The sequence below is a fragment of the Zosterops lateralis genome (assembly GCF_965231275.1).
Source record: "Zosterops lateralis genome assembly, chromosome: 7".
Classification (NCBI taxonomy): domain Eukaryota; kingdom Metazoa; phylum Chordata; class Aves; order Passeriformes; family Zosteropidae; genus Zosterops; species Zosterops lateralis.
Window position 1 is genome coordinate 36,616,581 of NC_139767.1, and position 18,727 is coordinate 36,635,307.

At 46.7% G+C, this 18,727-nt stretch overlaps 1 protein-coding gene and 1 long non-coding RNA gene across 4 annotated transcripts in view; one reads left to right on the forward strand and one right to left on the reverse strand.

Annotated features, from left to right (window-relative positions):
• Window positions 1-6,419: 6,419 nt before the first annotated feature.
• Window positions 6,420-12,408, reverse strand: LOC310911567. Of its 2 annotated transcripts, XR_014590537.1 has the most exons (4): window positions 12,294-12,408; window positions 10,240-10,312; window positions 9,461-9,691; window positions 6,420-6,479 (listed from the first exon to the last, which is right to left on the reverse strand). It is a non-coding gene; the product is annotated as an uncharacterized lncRNA (long non-coding RNA). The 2 variants fall into 2 exon arrangements; XR_014590538.1 differs by lacking the exon at window positions 6,420-6,479 and having other exon boundaries at window positions 9,069-9,691.
• EPC2 (enhancer of polycomb homolog 2) overlaps window positions 12,193-18,727 on the forward strand; it is a 35,074-nt gene continuing 28,539 nt past the window's right edge. For both annotated transcript variants that reach the window (XM_083865260.1, XM_083865261.1), the window contains exon 1: window positions 12,193-12,365. In XM_083865260.1, coding sequence (XP_083721386.1) covers window positions 12,213-12,365 — 153 coding nt within the window. In that variant the 5' untranslated portion in view covers window positions 12,193-12,212. The remainder of the gene's footprint in view (window positions 12,366-18,727) is intronic.

Consider the following 18,727-nt stretch of genomic DNA (forward strand, 5'->3'; position numbering starts at 1 on the left):
AGCATATTTGACTTTTTCCTTCTGTTGCTTTGATAGGGATATCACCCTACAGCAGAAAATTTTCCTGATTTCCAGGCTCAGCGTTGGTTTTCATCTCCTCTGAGAGCTGTTCAGCCTCTCCCTCTGGATGTGTGATCACTGCTCCCTCTCCAGCCAGCAATCACATCCCTCTCCAGCCTCCACTCCACTGGAGCAACCAGGGCACACACACCTCTCCTCTCTGTCCCTGGGATTGTCCCTGCAATCATTTGGGCAGCTGTTGGCTGGAGGATTTGTTACCCTGGTGTTTGAGTAGTCTGAGCAGGACGTGGCTGTTTCTCTCCTAAAAATGGTATTTAGGTGATCATCTAAGCTTGTGCTCCTCTTGGAATCCAGGAGTGCATAGATGTTTGTTGGTTGTTTCCAGTCAATCAGATTTGATTTTATTTTCACAACGTTTATATTAAGAACTGGAATTAGTATTTGGATTTCAAAGCAAAAAAAAATATTGATGTGAAAGAAAGGAAGGTAAAATTAATGTTGCTGTACATTAATATATTTACATTAATTAAAGAAGACACATAAGGTCTTGTGCCCTGAGGGAGGAATGGCTGGATGGGATTGACCTCCCTGTGCCATTTGTATTTCCAGGTCAGAGCCCTGGCAGCTCCTGCAGGACTGTGCCCCTCACTGAGGGCGGGACTTGGCCATGCAAGGCAGGGAAATGGATCTGCAGAACTCCAAACAGCAGCTCCAGCTGCTTCCTAAACAACTTGTGTGCAATGGTCCCTTTTGTCCTGGGATATAACACGGCACATCTATTTCCTCACATTTCCCAGCTTTTGAGGGCTTTGAGTCTCTTTTTGTTCTGAAAGCATCATTTCCACAGCACAGAGCCCTGATCCATGGCTGGGAGAAGCTGGGGCTGCCCCTGGATCCCTGGAAGTCCCAGGCCAGCCTGGACAGGGCTTGGAGGCACCTGGGATGGTGGAAAGTGTCTCCATGGCAGGGGTGGTAATGAGGTGGGATTTAAGGTCCCACTCTGCCTTTCCCAATAGGAGTTTCCTGTGTTGTTTCCCCTAAAGGAGGAATTTCTCATTGTGCTTGAACATTTCATAAACACCCGTTCTGCTCCATCTGGCACTGAAAAAGATCTCATACAACTTGTGCATGGAGGAACCACAAAGTCCCAGAATCACTGAGGTTGGAAATCTCCAAGACTGAGTCCAGCCTGTGATTGATCCCCACCTTGCCAACTAATGAGATGACCCAGTGTCATTTTCTATTTCTCCTCTTTGTTTGCTTGTTAACTCACAGCTAAATCCTCTTTATAGTGGGAGATCCTCATAATCTTCACTTACAAGGTTTATAAACTCTTGGAGAAGAGCAGGATGTCCTAAGGTGGCAGGATTTACAAATCCACAGAGGATTTGCTGGTCAATAAAAGAAATAAAAGCACAGAACTATCTGGTTTTTTTCATCTTCTGGCATGCAAATGTTGCAGTTCTGAATATCACATTAAAATATTGCCTAAATCCCTCTTTTAATTTCCAGAGGATCTCACATCTGGCAGCAACTTGCAAAACATTGCAGAACATTCTGGAAAAAAAAAAAAAAAAAGAAAGTCTATCAAAGCTTCATCTTCTGCTAGGCTGGGACTTAGCAGAACTCTGCTGTAACAGACTGAGTTGTGTTTTCTTGGAGCAAGTAATTGCCTTCATGTCTCATAACATGAACCCCTGCAAATGATGTTCCTCCCCTGGATCCACAGGCAGCTCACATTTATATCCCAATAAGCTCCTAATATTGAAGAAACCTGTCAGGTTTCACGTCTTGCATGGCAGCTGCAGCTCTCTCCATCATTGTTATTAGAGAATATTTGCACAAGTTGCCGTCTCTGTCAGTTTAGGTAATTTTATTTTTTTTTTTTTCTTTGCAATTTTGCAAAAACAATTTCCCTCCCTGGGTCTGTGCACAGGTCGGGAAGGCTGTGCTGATTGAGCTCAGCGAGTGGCACTTTTGGAGTGCCTGTTTCTCCTCAGAAAAATCAGCCTGGGCTGGAGTTTCACAGAAAATTGGGGGCTTTGTTTGGAGAAAGTTCATTGTTCCTGTAGCCCTGCTCGCTTTTATTTCAGACAAACAGACGTTCCCTGCTTCGCTGGGATCGATGAGTGAGGGGATATATTGGGAAGTGGTGTGGGTTTGAAGTGGGATTTGCTTTGATATTTCTGTGCAAATCCATGTGATGGCTCACTGACTCATACAGCTGAAAATAGGTGGTGATATCAAGCCCAGAATTCTATACAGATTTTTATCCCCCCCTCCCTCCTTTTCTTGCTTAGCTAGCTGCTCTTCCAAAAAAAAATTCAGGTCATTATTCAAATCTGTGCTTAGATTAAAACTCCAGATAGCATCACTCTTACTCATTGATGAATCACACTGGAGCAAATTTTGGTCCTACTGAACTCACTCGGTGTTGCCTTAGTCATAAGTTTGTTTGGCAAATCACATGTCATGCTCGAATTAAGCACTTGCTTAAATAAGATACTTTTAAAATACATTCAGGGAAGTTTGCACATAAGATTTCTTATAGAGAAGATTTCTATTGCAAACTTGTCAAAGCAAAACTAGAGAACGAAGAATTCTGTTAATTCGGAGTTAAAACACTCATTTATGTTGTCAGCGACGGATCTAAAGGGATTGCTGGACATACATCAAATTAAAGTTGTTTTCTTAAGCCTATTTATAAAGTAATTTTTAAATGTTGGATTTTGGGAGGCTTTGGAGTAGCGAATTCCCCCTGGGTGCAGTGATGCCACCACCACCCACACGGCTCAGTGTCAGCACAGCCTCTGCTCTGCCACTGCTGACACCAACTTGACCTTTCCCAAAGATTTTTTTTTTTACATGGCTCGATTCCTCTGCCAACATCAAATTTGCACTGAATGTTTTCAACTGACACCACATGGCTCTTTACACGAACAGGGCCATTTTTCCCTGAATTAGGAGAACAGGAATTTACTGAAATTGTAATTTAAAAGCCAAAGACAAAATAGGCAACGTAAATAAAACAGTTTCTGAAAATAGTTAGAACAAAAGAGCTGTGAAATGATATTGAAAGGAAGAGCAGGAATGGAGGTGGGGATGGGTTATAATAAATTATAGATTATCAACCTCATGGCAGGTGGAAACAGGGTTTGGGTGGATGCATCATGCAGAAACATCCCAGTGAAATAAACCCTGGAAGTCCTGACATGTTACAGGTATGGCTAAAAGAGGGGGAAAAAGGAATTTAATATATTCCAGTGAATGATGACGTGTCCATGGGAATAAACCAAATGTGGAAACGAGATTGACAAATTGCAATTTGGCAAATTGCAGCCAGACCACAGCAGGATCCATGGAACCACTATCATCCAATTCCTGATGGTGCTGCAGCCAAGGGCTCCACTCCCATCCCGAGCTGGGGAGGAGGAAAAGCTCTGGAGGTGCTGCTTAAACACCACCAAGTCTCTCCCACAGGAACAGAGAGAATTTCCCTCAGGAAATTCATGGTGTGCCAAGACCTGCAGCTCCTTGTTGTGGCTGTCCTGTCACAGGGAGAACCCACTCCCTTTCCAGCTGGGAATGGAGCAGAACAAAACCTGTTGTTAAAGAGGTGGCAGCAGGGAAGGAAAGCTGGGCATGGAACCACAACTTCCCAAGCTGGAATATTTTATGTGTCCCAGGTGCTGTGAGGTCACTGTTTGCTTAAGTTTGGTACCTGACAAGTGGAGTTTGGATAATCCAGCCAGGTTGGGGTTACAACTCAAGGCTTTATGGATCATTTTCCTCAAAAGGATTAACCTGGGACTTCAAGAAAAGCTCACAAAATATCTGCTTGTTTAAAACTGTGCAAAGAAATTAATTAACAACCAGCACCAAATACTTGGGGGAAAATGGGAATGGGCTCCTTGAAAACCTGCCTATTGCACTGGCATTTTTTTTTTTTTTCAGTTGAAGAATGAAACTCTGATGCAATTTTCCTCTTTTATAATGGCATTATTTTCCACTCCTTTATTTCTCCTTTGTTTCCAAGAATGATTAATTAGTGACACAACTCGGGTACCTGCAGAAACATTACCAAATCCACCCACTCTTTTGTCTTGGAAGATTTTTTTCCTATACCTGGAGTAGCCAGAAGCACCAATGTCCTTTTTTATAATCTCATAGGATTATTTAGGATTTCTGGGTTAGAGATTCCCATCAGACTTGTGACATTCCGTGATTTTCCTATGGGATTCTGTGCAGGTTCCACAAAAATGGCCCCAGGTGGTTTGGGCACCTCTTCAGTTCTCTTGGATGTTTTCAGCTGCTCCTGCTCCTCTCTGCATTGGCTCTCCCATAAATTCTGCCTCTTCCCAAGGACCTGGCCTTCTGCAAGTTGGGTGTTTGCAGTGCCCTGAGAACTACAAATATTCCAGAATCACACAATCAGTTAGATTGGAAAAGACCTCTGGGATCACTGAGTCCAACCTGTGGCTGATGACCACCTTGTCAACTGTCACATCCAGCCTTTCCTCAACACCTCCAGGGTTGGGGACTCCAAACCTCCCTGGGCAGCTCCTTCCAATGTCCAATCACCTTTTCTGTGAAGAAACTCCTCCTCATGTCCAGCTAAACCTCCCCTGGCACAGCTTAAAATTTTGTCTTCTCATCCTTAAGTAATCCACAATTTTCATTTTCAAGCTGCTAAGGCTCACATGTGACAACTGATTTAAAGGAATCACCATTCCCTCACTTTCACCAGTGCTCTCTTGTCCTGTCTGCTCTACCCTGTGGCCACAATTCAGTTCCCATTTTCTCCTCTTTTCTTCCTTTTTTTCTTAGTGAAGCTCAGAGGAATTTTATGAGCAGCTCCTGCTCTGGGCCACAAGGAACACACAACTCCAGGGATGAGGCAACCACAGCTCCTCTGGGCAACGTGTGCCAGGGCCTCCCACCCTCACAGGGAACAATTCCTTCCCAATATTCCCCCTATCCATGTCCTCTGGAAGTGGGAAGCCATTTCCTGTGTCCTGTCACACTTTCCTGTTGTCCAAAGTCCTTCTCCATAAATAAAAATAAACTCACTGCTCCCTCTTCCACTGAGATTTTTAACCAAAGGCACGAGAGTGAAGTAGCTGGATGTGCCAAAGGGCAAGAGCCAAAGCTCTTTTCAGGGAGGTTTGTGGAGCCTTTAGTCTTTGTTTGAGAAGAAACTCCTGAGCTGAGCACACTCCCAGTGTTCCTGAGGAAAGGTGAGACTCTCCTGGAGCAGCTCCTCGGAGCATTTGTGTGTTCCTGAAGGTCTGGTTGTAGCTGGAGCAGCAGATCTCAATGAAGAGAATGAATGGCAATTTGGAAGTGGGAAACTGCATCAGCTTTGCTGTGACTGATGTCTGCACAGCGAAAGTGTCTTTTTTAATACTATTTTCTTTTAAAAAAACTCTTTGACAAGGAAGTACAGCAAAGTGAACCTTGAATACATCTTTAAACCTGCAGGTTGATTGCATAACTCCCCACGCCAGCTCCGAACTTCCTTTTGTTATTACAAACGTGTGCTCAGAGCGCCGCAAACATTGTCCCCACTCCTGCTGCCAACGGAACACTTTCATTTTCCTTTTGACTCCTCTGGCAGCCCGGCAGATGTTTGTGTTTATTGACGTTGCTGAGAGATTTTGGGAGATTCGGAGAGATTCTGGGTTTGCTGTGAAGGTTTTCAGCCCCATTTTGCAGGAAAAAAGGGGAAAAACAGAGCACACGGTGACCCTGCTCCCATACAAGGGTGACAAGAAACTTCCCTCTGATTTGCATCACAGTCAGATAAAAGTCAAATCTTCTTTTCTAGGGAAACATCCCCTGACTCCAATTGGCACCAGCACTTTGGGGAATTGTTCCTCAAGAGCGAGACCTGAGTTATTTCTGCACAGCAGGAAATGGTTCTTACCCCAGCTGGGGAGATTTTTGGGGTTTTTCAGGGTTTTGTCTGGATGGAACATTAAACATTCCCCACTCCTGTGGGTGCTGCCACTCCAGATCAGCACAAAGCAGTGACATCAAGCCCAAGGTGGGCAGGGGAAATGTCGCCATTGTGAATCAGAAGGAAAAATTGTTATTTCCAGGCTGTTAATGCAGAAGACAGCAATTGTCAAGGAAGGTTTTGTAGGTGAGTTTTTAGGCGGGTTTTAACCTTTATTTCCTCATTTCTTGCTTTTATCTAGTGGAAGGTGTTCCAGCCCGTGGAATGAGGTTGGAATTAGATGACCTTTAAGGTCCCTTCCAACCCAAATCATTGGGGATTCTGTGATTTTATGATTTTTCAATTGCCTGAAATTTTATTTTTAGAAAGCAGCCCCACTTCTCCCCTTGTGCTGAAATCCAGCAGAACTACAGAGCTCTGAGGAGGAAAGGGAGCATCTCTCACCTGTGGGACAGAGTTTTCCAGAGTCCCCTTTATGGCAAGTCCTTCACTCTGGCTTCTGAAATATAAATAAAAATAAAAACAGTTTTCAAGGCTCTGTGAGACTTCATTGATTTTTTAACTTGCAGGATGGGGTTACTTTAATTTTTTGACACAAGCTGGGGAGTTCCCAGCTCCTCAAAACACACTGATTAAAAAAAAAAATAATAATAAATTAAACAATTACCTTGTGTTTGCCTTCTGAGCTGTGAGATTTGGGGATAAATTTGCATACATGTGCAAACTTGGTTTTCAAAATTTTTCTCTGCTATGTTTTTCTAAGCAACACTTGATTAAATCTCTCTACTCTTATTTTCCAAAGTTAAAGGGAAGAAATACCATCCTTATAAGATACTGATTTTAACAACACTTTTCTAGCTCCAATCATAATCATTATTTTCTTCACTGGTCATTGCATTGTAAATCCACCTTTTTCCTGGTGGTAAACCCCCAGATTTCTGTGGGTTTTCTGTGGACTCCTGCAGGTGCTCAATGGTTTTTACTTGATAATTCCAAACCAAATTCCTCTGGTTTCATATCTGCATCATTGTTAACTCACTTGTTGAATTGTAAAAGAGCCCAGTCAAGAGTAGATTTATCTTTTGAGTCAGAATCCAAGATTTTATACCACAGGAAACAGCTGCAGCAGGTTCCTTTAAAGAGCTCCCGGTGCCTGTGGTAACCTCCACACACAAAGCACAATTGCCTTTCATTTTAAACCTATTTCTTGACACAAATAGTTTTGATATAAAACTCTTAAATCAGGAGCTTCCTGCTGCTTTTCATCATTGTCCCTTCCTGCTGTAATTTGGGGAATCTGCTATTTTCATGGCTGCCCTTTTTATTTCGTTTTATTTGGCGTCGGGCTTGAGATTTTTAACTCCATTTTCAACTTTGATAATTTTTCACTCAGAGCTTTAAATCTCCCAGGAAGCTTTTCCAGACTCGATTTCAGGGTTTGGCTGATAGCTTTGGGTGACCTTCGAGGGGAAAATGCACAGGCTGCCAGTCCCCTAAACCCTTGGAATAATTGGAAATAGAAATGGTTGGGAATGACACATTAACTCTGAGCATTAGGCACTAAGCATGCTTGCTGGCTACTTTGATCAAGCTCTTTTTTCCTGACAAAACCCCCTTTGAAATGAATAGGACAGAGGTTCCTTTCACTTCAATCAGAGTTCTCAGACACGGGGAGAAAGAAGGACTTCATAACCTTTAAAAAGACTCCCCTCGTCCATTCATGGATCTCCTGGAAAGCTCAGCACTTTCCCTTGTGCTGGAGTTACTAAGGCAGCTCCTGGATACTTTCAGGCTTCCTTCTGGTGAGGATTTGCTTAAACATGGAATCAAACCCTTCTGCAAAAAGCTGGGATCTGGAATTTACACCGGGAATATTTGCTGATGTGGAGTGTCAGCATCGCTTTCCTGCTCACACCTGATGATTCCTTGTACACTTCATATCTTGATTATTTCTGTGTATTTACAAGTCAGCAGCACCCTAAAAATTCTATTTTAACATCTTGAATATCACTTCTGGAATCTCTTGAGGGATTTTCTTTTTCTTTTTTAACTACTTTTTGTACTTAGAAGGTAAGAACACACAGAGTAGAGAAGGAGTACATGCTCCTGCTGGATCATGGTGCAATAATGTAGACTGAGATAATCACCCATAAGTGATGCTTCTGCTTGGAGAAGATTAATGCAGTGAGATAGGAAGTATTAGGGAAAAAACCCACAACCAAACCAACAAGTAAACAGGATAAATCTGCAAAAAAAGACCTCCAGAATATCCAGGCTTTAGGCAGCCACGGTGAGAACAAGGATTCCTTGTGTTAAATGTCACTATGGAGAAGCAGAACCAAAAACAAGGATGTGACCAAGCCCCCAAGCCTATACAGCTTTGACATTTCCACTGATATATATGTTTAAATAAAATTTATTTTATTTAAAAATTTATTATTAGGATTTTTGATCTGTCCAGCGTTCAAACATGCATTTCCAATTCCATTACCTCTCTGAAGATGGGTCAGAATACAACTATTGAACAAATAATTTTGTTTGAGACCTTTTTTCCTTGATGTGTGCATGAAAAGTAAGTTATTTTATCTACAGGTGAGTTACAGCTCGTAATTTTTTTTTACAGCTACAACTCTTCAGCAAACCTATAATATTTTACAAGAGGAAGAGATCAGATTATGTGCTTAAAAGATGGATGGTTCTGGCTTAAAGCTAAACTAATGCAAGCTGAAACTTTAGTTCTGCCCACGTTCAGCTCTTTGACTACATAAAAAACCCCTTCTGTATCCTACAGGGCATTATTTAAAAAAAAAAACAACTTGCTTTGAATTTAGAAATAAAATAATAGGATGAGTTTAGGACTAAGAGCTACCTGGAGGGTAAATATGTTTCATTTTTGTACTTTTTTTATTATTATTTAAGCAGTGAAAAAGAGCAGAACATGCAGACAAAAGGGAAAAGGTTGTTATTACCTATTGTTCAGCTGTGCTGACTGAAAAGGGGAAAAAGTCTTCCAGCAGTGTGTAAAAGCAGAAAGAGGAAAAGTCTTTTAAGTGCTCCAGGAAGAACCTGAGGAGGAGCTGCTTGTTCCTGCCCCAGGGGTGTCACCTCAGCAGTGCCCAGTGATGGAATCCAGGAGGGAATCACAGCTCCTGCAGGACGGTGTCACAGTCACCCTGGGAAGTGCCAACCCTTCCTCTGCTGCCACCTCCCAAATCGCTTCAGGGGCACCAAACCCGCCTGGGGTGTGGAGTTTGGTCACTGGTCACTTCTAAAACGGTGCTGAATTATAAATTCTAAGCTAAGCCATACAAATTTTAAATATTTACCTGTTGATTCTAATGCAAGGCAAGAATTGTCTGTCTTAGGAAATGAAAAATACTCTAAGGGAATTATAAATGAGTGCAGTCTGTCACAGGTTTGTTTTCTGTTCCTCTTCTCATATTTTCAAAGCTTCATTTGCTCACATGGCTGAACATTTACCTGATGCTTTCATAGCAGTGGTTAATATCATTTCCAGATCTCTTTCCCAAGCTAATTTGGGTCTGTGGCTGATGAGCACAATGTTCTTGCTGCTTCTTTTTCCCTCCTGTGTATTCCTGTGCTTGTTTCATCTTCCCTCTCTCTCTCTCTCTCTCTCTCTCTCCAGCTGACACGATTCTTTATTCTTCATTTTGTAAATCATGTGTTTGTCACGATCAGCAGTTGTATTTGCTACACAAAACCACATAAACAAAAGCCACAACAGGTAACTAAAAATAAAAGGCAACTCAGAGACTGAACCTATTTTTTTCCCTAATTTTAAAAAAAATGGAAATTAGGTACAGTTGGCATAGTGATCCAAACAGTGAAGTTTTGAGTAAGAGTTTCAGTTTATCTCAGAAGGTGGCACTGACAACTCCTGTGAGAGCTCTAAGGTGGAGGTGAGAGAAGCAGCTGCTTGGTCTCAGGGTGTCAAAATAAAATGGAAGTGTGGAGAAATTTGAGGTACTAAGGGTCATTGATGAAAGATTTTGCAGACTAATGTCAACTCATGCAGGAAACTCTGGATGGGCAGAGGACTGAGGCTTTGTCCAGGTAAGAATTGGAGATTACTAAGTTGCAGGACATTGTTCTTGATGGAAAGAGTGATGAAAGAGTTTAGAAAATTAAAATATGAGGAGTTCCACCTCAACATGAGGAGGAATTTTCCACGAGGGTGGCAGAGGACGGGAACAGTTCCCAGGGAGAGTTTGGTGTCCCCAGAGTCATTCCAAACCCACCTGCTCCGGGTGACCCTGGTTGCACTGGATGGTCTCCAGAAGTCCCTTCCAACCCTAAATATTCCATGATTCTCTGGTAAAAAAGTTAAAATACTTGTGCAGGAGAAAGTTTGTGTCTGAAGTGTTGGTTTGTGCCAACCCACGGCTGGGACACTTAAAGGCCACAGTGACCAACACGCTGAGGAGACAAACCCGCTGCTTTGTCCAGGGAGTGGGGACACTGTGGGGACACTGTGGGGACACTGTGGGGACACAGTAGGGACACTGTGGGGACTCTGTGGGGACGTTGTGGGGACAGAGTGGGGACATTGTGGGGACACTATGGGCACATGGCAGGGACACAGTAGGGACATCGTAGGGACAGAGTGGGGACATGGCAGGGAGACACTGGGGACACTGCGAGGACACTGTGGGGACAAACCAGGAACATTGTGAGGATGTTGTAGAGGAAATGGTGGGGACACTGTGGAGGGGACAGGGAGGTCACTGAGGGGAACATGGCAGGGCCAAGGTGGGGACACTGTGTGGGAAACGGCAGGGACACGGTGGGGACTTTGTGGGGACACTGTGAGGAGACAGTGGTGACTCAGCCAGGACACTGTGGGGATCACAGTGAGGAGACATTGGGAAAAGACTGTGGGGACAATATGGGGACACTGTGGAGAGACAGTGCGGACACTGTAGGGACACCGTGAGGGCACAGCAGGGGGATGACTGGGACACTGTGGGGACACAGCGGAGGCACTGAGGGGACACTGAAGGCACGGTGTGGGGACAGTTGGGACATTGTAGGGACACTGTGGGGACACTGCGGGTACCCGGCAAGGGACACTGTGGGGACACGGCAAGGGACACTGAGGGGACACAGCGCAGGCACTGTGGGGACATCGAAGGCATGCTGTGGGCACACTGTTGGGACATTGTAGGGACCCTGTGGGCACCCGGCAAGGGACACTGTGGGGACACTGTGGGCACCCAGAGCAGATACAGCAGGAACACTGTGGGGACACTGAGGGTACCCGGCAAGGGACACTGTGGGGACACGGCAAGGGACACTGAGGGGACACTGTGGGCACCCAGAGCGGATACAGCAGGAACACTGTGGGGACACTGAGGGTACCCGGCAAGGGACACTGAGGGAACACAGCGGAGGCACTGAGGGGACATCGAAGGCACAGTGTGGGCACAGAGCTGGGGCATTGTAGGGACTCTGTGGGCACCCGGAGGGGACACAGCAGGGACACTTTGGAGACCCTCCGGGAACACTGTGGGGACACTGTGGGCACCCAGAGCGGATACAGCAGGAACACTGTGGGGACACTTTGGGAACACTGTGGGGACACTGTGGGCACACTGTGGGCACCCGGAGCGGATACAGCAGGAACACTGTGGGGACACCGCGGGTACCCGGCAGGGACACTGTGGGGACATCGAAGGCACGCTGTGGGCTCACAGTTGGGGCATTGTAGGGACTCTGTGGGGACACTGCGAGTACCCTGGAAGAGACACTGCGGGGACACTGTGGGGACACTGCGGGCACCCGGCAGGGACCCTGTGGGCACCCTGTGCGGACCCCGGGCTCGCCCTCCGCCCGCCCGGCGCGCTCCGCTCCCGCCGCCCCCCTCAGGCTCCCTGAGGCTCCCTCAGCCTCCCGCCCTCGGCTGCGCGCGCAGCGCCGCTCCCGCCGCGCGGGCTGCCGGGAGGGCCGAGCGGCTGTGGTTAATGTCCGCCATGTTTGCCATGGCGCAGGGAGCGGACCGAGCGAGCCGGGCGCGGATCTAGGGCTGCGGGGCGTGCGCTGCGGGCTACGGGCGGCCCCGCCGGGAGCTGCGCCGGGGCGGCGGGACCCTCCATGGTGGCGCGGGCGCGGCGCGGGAGCGGCTGGGAGGCGGCGGCGAGGCCGCACTGAAGGCCCCCCCCCCCTTCCCCCGCCCGCCCGCCCGGCCCCGGGGTGTTATTGTGAGGGGGAGACAATGAGCAAACTCTCCTTCCGCGCCCGGGCGCTAGACGCCGCCAAACCGCTGCCCATCTACCGCGGCAAGGACATGCCCGACCTCAACGACTGCGTCTCCATCAACCGCGCCGTGCCGCAGATGCCCACGGGGATGGAGAAGGAGGAAGAATCGGTAAGGGCAGCGCGGCGCAAAGGGGGGGCACCATTGTTTACAGGCACCCCCCGCGCGGGGGAACCGGCCGCCGGTATTCACCAAGCGCGCTACGCTCGCTCCGCCGCGCGGGGCGCGGGGCGCTGCGCAAACGGCGCAACGTAAACCGCGGTCCGGCGCCGCCAGCGGGCCCTGCCGCCGGCCGCCATCTTCTGCTGCGCGTCCCGGGCGCGGGTGAGCGGGGGGGGATCGCCGGGAGAGCCCCGGCACCGGACGGGACGGGGCGGCCGAGCGCCGTGTCACAGCGGCGGAGCGCGCCGGTGGAGCGGGGCGAGCTGCCGGACTGGGCTGCTCCGGCTGCCGGAGCGGCTCGGGGGTTGTCAGTTCGGGTTGTCGCTTCGGGATGCCGGAGAGGCGCAGCGGGGTATCGGAGCCGGGATGCCGGAGCGGGCTCGGGATGCCGGAGCGGCTGCCGCTGCCGGGGCGCTGCGGGCGGGTTTAGGGATGCGGAGTGAAGCTGATACTACTGTTGTGAGTGGCTGTCAAGTCGCTGGGGCTGGAGCAGGGGAGGCGGTGTGAAAGTGCCGGGTACAGCGCTGTGCTGTGCCACTCTGCAGGCAACGAGCGGGTCCGGGCTGGCTTTTCCCTTGTCCCTGTCCCCCAGCCGAGTGTCCCCCAGCCCGGCAGTGTCGCTGTCACTCCCTGCCCACTGTGCACATGTGGGGCTGAGGGCACGGCACACACACACACACACAACACAAACACACACATTGTGCACACGTGTAGGGACGCCCAGCAGCTTTGGCTCCCCGTGTGGGACATTCTCAGTGTTCCTGCAGCCATCCCTGGAGTTATTTAACACCGATGGTTTGTGCTGTTTCTCGCACGGCAGAGGCGGCAGCCGGACGCGGAGCTTTAATGTTATTTCCAACTCGAGCGGGCAGTGTTGGCGTGGATGTGTGATGTGTGTTAAAGGGTGGAAAAAGCTTTTGTGCACCGAGGTAAAGATGAGTTTCAGGGGTTTTGGCGAGCAGTGGGACAGCTTTGAAAACGCTCGCCCGCAGTTCTGGTGTCCTCCGAACGTAGTGCTTTTGTCTTGCTGATCTCCAAGCGCTTTTCTGTACGAGTAAGGTTTATTTTGTGCTCCTGGGAGTTGTGTAAGCTCAGACAGAGGCTGTCGCCTGATGTGTCTGTACTTGCAGAGCCGATAGTAAATGCACCCTCCAGAATTTCCTCAATGAATCCGTGTCTCCGCCTCAGCCAAACCTCTGTGCCTGTGGATTGGCTTTTCCGAGGTTGCAGCTGTCACAGGAGGCTCCGTGCGCTCCTCGCTGCTTTTCTCACCTGGCTGTCGCTGTTAAAAGGAATCCTCTGTCTTATCGTGGTGGAGTTTTATTTTTTAATTTACTGGGTGTAAAACACTGTGATCAAAACTTCAGGAATTCCCCAAGAGTAACTCTGCTGGAAGCTGGGATTGTAGTTAAAAGGAACAACACTGGGGTACTAATGAAGCAATACTGGAGACTTAATTTGGTTTTCTCAGCCTCGGAAGTCTATCTTGCAGTGCTGTGTTTGCGTTTAATATTTAAATTAATATTTAATTTAATTCTTAAAATTTGCTGTTACTTGATAAATCACGTCTAAAATAAAGTTGTTAATGAAAAACTGCTGTGAGAGTCCAAGCAAACAAGCTGCTTAAATGATTGAGAAGATTAGATTTATACTTCAATAAAACTACTTTAGTGTTGTCCTAAAAAAGTTGGTTTTTTTCTGCGAGAGTGAGGTTTGTTTTCCCTGCCCTGACATGTGGCTCTGTTTGATAGATTATGTAATAGTCTCCAAATGAAATGACTGAAGCAGTAGATAAACATAGTGTGAGATGCATCAGCCAGGCAAGATTATAAACTGCTATTCTTAGATTATTCACATCGTTGCCATGTGGTGATGGTTTCATTCATGGCTTGTCCTTCTCCCACTGTAGCACAGATAATTCTTAATTGTACTTCTTTTTTTAAATGACGTGAAAGCTCTTCTGGGAATGGCTCTTGTGGATGACAGCAGTTAAATATTTGAGAAATACCTGAACAGCTTTAATTCATAGCAAACACTGCTGTGATGGATTTGATGTGTTTTGAAAGGGAATTTTGGAAGGAGAGAGAAATCTCTGCCACCTCAATTCCTAGAGTGTCTCAAGGCCTTTTTTTCCCCGAGTTAAGGTTGTTTGAAGCCTCAGGGTGGCCGCTGTTTCCCATTTGCTGTTCAGAGTCACAAATGTCGTGTTCCTGTGGCCCCAGGACTCCTCTCCCCTCCCGGTGCATCCTCCGGGGAGCCTCGGGGCCACCAGAAAGGTTTTGTGGCTCGCAAAGTGTCCTGGGGTCAGACAGCACCTTCCGGGATATATTCCACTGGAAATCATCATTATTTACACATTTGTCTGATTTCAGACTCTTGAGTGACGTGTCTGCCCCATTCTTTACAACCCATGGGATTGAATTAGTTGGTGATTGATCTTTTCTAGGTATAGAAGTGCAGATTTTAGTGTGTTCCTTCTTGATGAATATTCTGGAAGTGTTTCTGTCTGAGTATCTCAGAGATTTATATCCACTCGCAGCGTTTCACAAATCAGCAGCTCATTTCTCTCACTTGGAGATTCCAGCTGTGAAAGAATTAGGTTTCTTCTCTTCTGTAGCGTGTTTATGTTACAAATGTTTATCATTTGCTCTAAATTAAACCTGAGGAAGAAAATTGTGTGGGTTTGTTTTTAAACTCATGTGAGAGAGCGATCGCTGTGAAATAGGAGCAGGAAGGTCCTTTTGGCGAGTTCAGAAACTGAGCAGGGACACTTGGCTTTGGTTTTGTTTCGTTTTCTGATGAGTAAGACTCGTATTTCCTAATGCTAATGAATTGTTTTGACTGGAAAGGGAGAAAGTTGCAGAACTGATAAGCGTCGGTTTTGTTTCTTATCACATAACCGCGTTTTTATTTGAATACCTGGAGATCTGTGAGGTGAAATCCTGGTCAGTAATGAGGCACATTCACACGGAGTTTGTGGTGATGGGTGATCCCGGGATTACCTGGTCAGAGCTATCGGAGCCTTCATCTCACTCCTTGTTTGAACATCATTTACACTTGAGCTTGGCACGGCATCCCAGCCCTGAGGGCAGAGAGGAAAAGTGCAGGAATGGCAACTTAAGGACGTGGTTTGGCGCTGCAGAAATGCTGACACCGTACCCGTGGGAAGGGACTTTCCTTCCCAGCCCTGCAGGGATCACCTCGGGATGAGCCTTCTCTGATCATTAAATCCAACGTTCAGTTCTCATTATTTCGGCTGGAAGTAGTTAACTTGATGATTTGTTTTGTTTTTAGTTCATTCAGTTTCTTTTGTAACCCGAAGTGCTCATCGTCGGGCTTTGAGGTGTCCTGGAGCTGGTGATGCTCCTGGAACAGCGTTTTCATTCTCCTTTCAAAGCAGGAAGCTTTTGGCTTTGCACAAGTCCTGGTTTTCCTGTTAAACTGTATCAGCAAAAATATCCATAATGTCTATTTCCCTCTGATACAGGGAACAGGGAGAGTATCAGATATGTCAGGATTTCCTGAAGCTGCTGCTCAGAAGTACCTGCCTGGTGCTCTCAGGTCTGGGTTTAAAAACACAAACACACATAAATCACTCCCCACATGGGCAGAACCTGCTCTTAGCTGGATGTTTGTGTGTGGGCTGAGCATTCATAACCTGTGGTTGAACCCTCAGAGTTCCTTACAAACGAGAGGCTTTGTAGAACAAAGAAGCCTGGACAGCAGAGAGTCAAACAGCAGGTCAACAGAGGATAACTTCAGCTCCAACCATGCAAATATTCTGTAAAACACAAATCCCTCGGAAAGACTGCCTGGGAATCTGTGTGAGAAACTCCAAGGATTGTATTTCCATGTAAAACCAGGTGAAATCGTGACAGCACACTTTGCTTAGGAAAAGGATTGGGTTTGTTTGAGTAAAATTAACTGGGTTATCTGCCGGGGAAATAAAATTTCCCGCGTAAGTTCTTCCTCAGTTACAGTAAAGCACCTGTATTTGTTTACTCACTCGGGGAGTGTTTGGAGACTGCCGAGATTACTGGAGTGTGTTTGGCATTAGGCAGCGAAGTGCTGGGTTGTGATTTTTAGTCACAGAATTTTAAACTTCAGTTTTGTTTGAGATCTTTCCCTTTCCCGATCCTCCTGTACTTTTCTCCCTCTATCTGAGTCCCATCCCCTTGTGCAGTGACGTTCCTCCCAAGTGCACGTTTGAATTCCATTTCCCGGGCATTATTTCAGTTCCCAGCTCTGATCCTTTATCCTGCAGAATCTCTGCTCCCTGTCCAGTGTCCCGTTTGAGGACGGGGAATCACAGTTAACCCCGGGCAGCTCTTCAGCTGAGGAGCTTCACCTTTAATTTTTTGCGGCTGAAGTTAAACACCACCGAGATTCGCTCTTCAATCTCCACCTCACGAGCAGTTTATTAGGGCTTATCACATTAACACCTATCAGCAAACCCGTCACCAGCGCTCGGGATATCAGCTCAGCTCGGGACAAATGTCATTGATCTCCGAGGCTGCTTTTAAGGCAGATCCGAGCCGGGTAGAGGGGACATTCCGCTTTTTGGGGCGGTGATAAAGGGCGGTAACAGCGGATCATCCCTCCTTTCCCCGGGAGCTCGTGGGGATAGGGATGGGAGCGGAGCAGCGGTGTCATTCCGGGGTTAGATGGGTTCAGCCCTATCTTAACGCGGCGCGGGTCATTTAGATAAAGCTGCGTTCTTGCTGCAGGCCAGAGCCGGAGGCTGCGGGGTCAGCAGAGCCGCCCGGGCCGGTTCGGTGCCCGTGGCCCTGCGGCACAATGCGAGCCGCTTAATTGACTCACACCTCGGGGCATTATGCAGGAACTTTCCCTGCTGGGAAGGGTTCCTCGGCGGGAGGTGCCATTCCATCACAAAAGCTGAGGCCTCGCCGAGCCCTGGGACCTCTCAAATGCAGGGAGCAGTCTTTCCTTTTCCTTCGATTTAAGGAAAGCTTGGACAGAAACAGCTCGGCCTTCCCTGGATTTGCAGAGTGCCAGATTTCACAGTGCTCCCGCTTGGCACAGCTGAGCAGGAAGCAGCTTGGTACAATTTCTGTTTTGACTGAAAGCAGTTGAAATGTCCTGCTTGAACAATTTGGATCAACACACATTAAATCTGCTTATAGTAACCTCTGCTCTTAATTATTTTTCCTAAGAAAGATCATTTTGATGTTCAAAAGCTTATTTGTAATTTATTTCGCCAAGAAGGCTAATAAACAATAATTCATTTATGCCACAGCATGTTTATCATCCTAACTCTTCAAGGTAAATAACTAATTTAATATTTACATAAACCTTGGGTGTCCTAAAAGCCAGTGATGGTGAAGATCAATTGTAGAACTGAAGTTTCTATAACAAGGAGAGAAGAGTGGAACTAGAAGTGAATTCCTGTGTATAAAAGGGTGTAAGAAGTAGGAAGAATATTTTTTTTGAGGCTAAAAGTATTATCAGTATAGACTGTCATAATTTTGACTAGTTCTGAGTCAAAGAAATAAATTATTTGGGAATATACTAGTTAAAAACTTTGATTTTTTTATCAGTTTTGCAGATTCCTACTTGTTAATGTGTAATAATCACGGTGTAGTGGGGCTGAAGGTGTGGGATTAAAACACTCTGTCCACAGCAGGTGAAATGGTGCAAATGTAAGAGAACAGAAATTTGCAGCAAAAAAAAATCTGAATTCTTAATTTCCCTGATTTCCCTTGTGCAATTCTAATTATAATTAACCCATTTACACCTCTGGTCTCTGAAATGCGGGGGTTTTGGCAGAACTGTTCTCTGTCAGATGTTTCTGTGTCCACTTCAGCTGAAGATTTGCTCAGCCTCACTTCAGTCACTGAAACGCCAATTTCCCCTCGGTTTTCCCTGTCAGTAAATTCCTCTTTGCTCTTTCCCCAGGGACACTCGGAGTGGCTCATCCAGGGATCATTCTCAGCCGGCAGAATCACTCCCTCCCCCCTCGCTGGGGCTGTTTGCTCTTGTTTACATTGGAATTTCTAATTTGTTTTTCTCAGCTTTGTGCCGTTTCTCTGGCTGCAGCTCACACTCGGTGGAGCTCGGGCCGGTCTGTGTCGTATAAAACAAATGTTTCTGCTTTGGAGCATCCCGGTGATTCCCTGTGCCAGACTTGGCTGTAAACAAACCACTCTGCCTGCAGGGAGACTGGGAATTAAGGGAGACACTGATTTTATTATAAAATAGTAATTTATGTTTCTTGACTTAAAGGTATTTGGGTTAAAATGGAATTTTGTAGTTAAATTTTAATAATTTTGATGTCTATCAGTTACTATTTT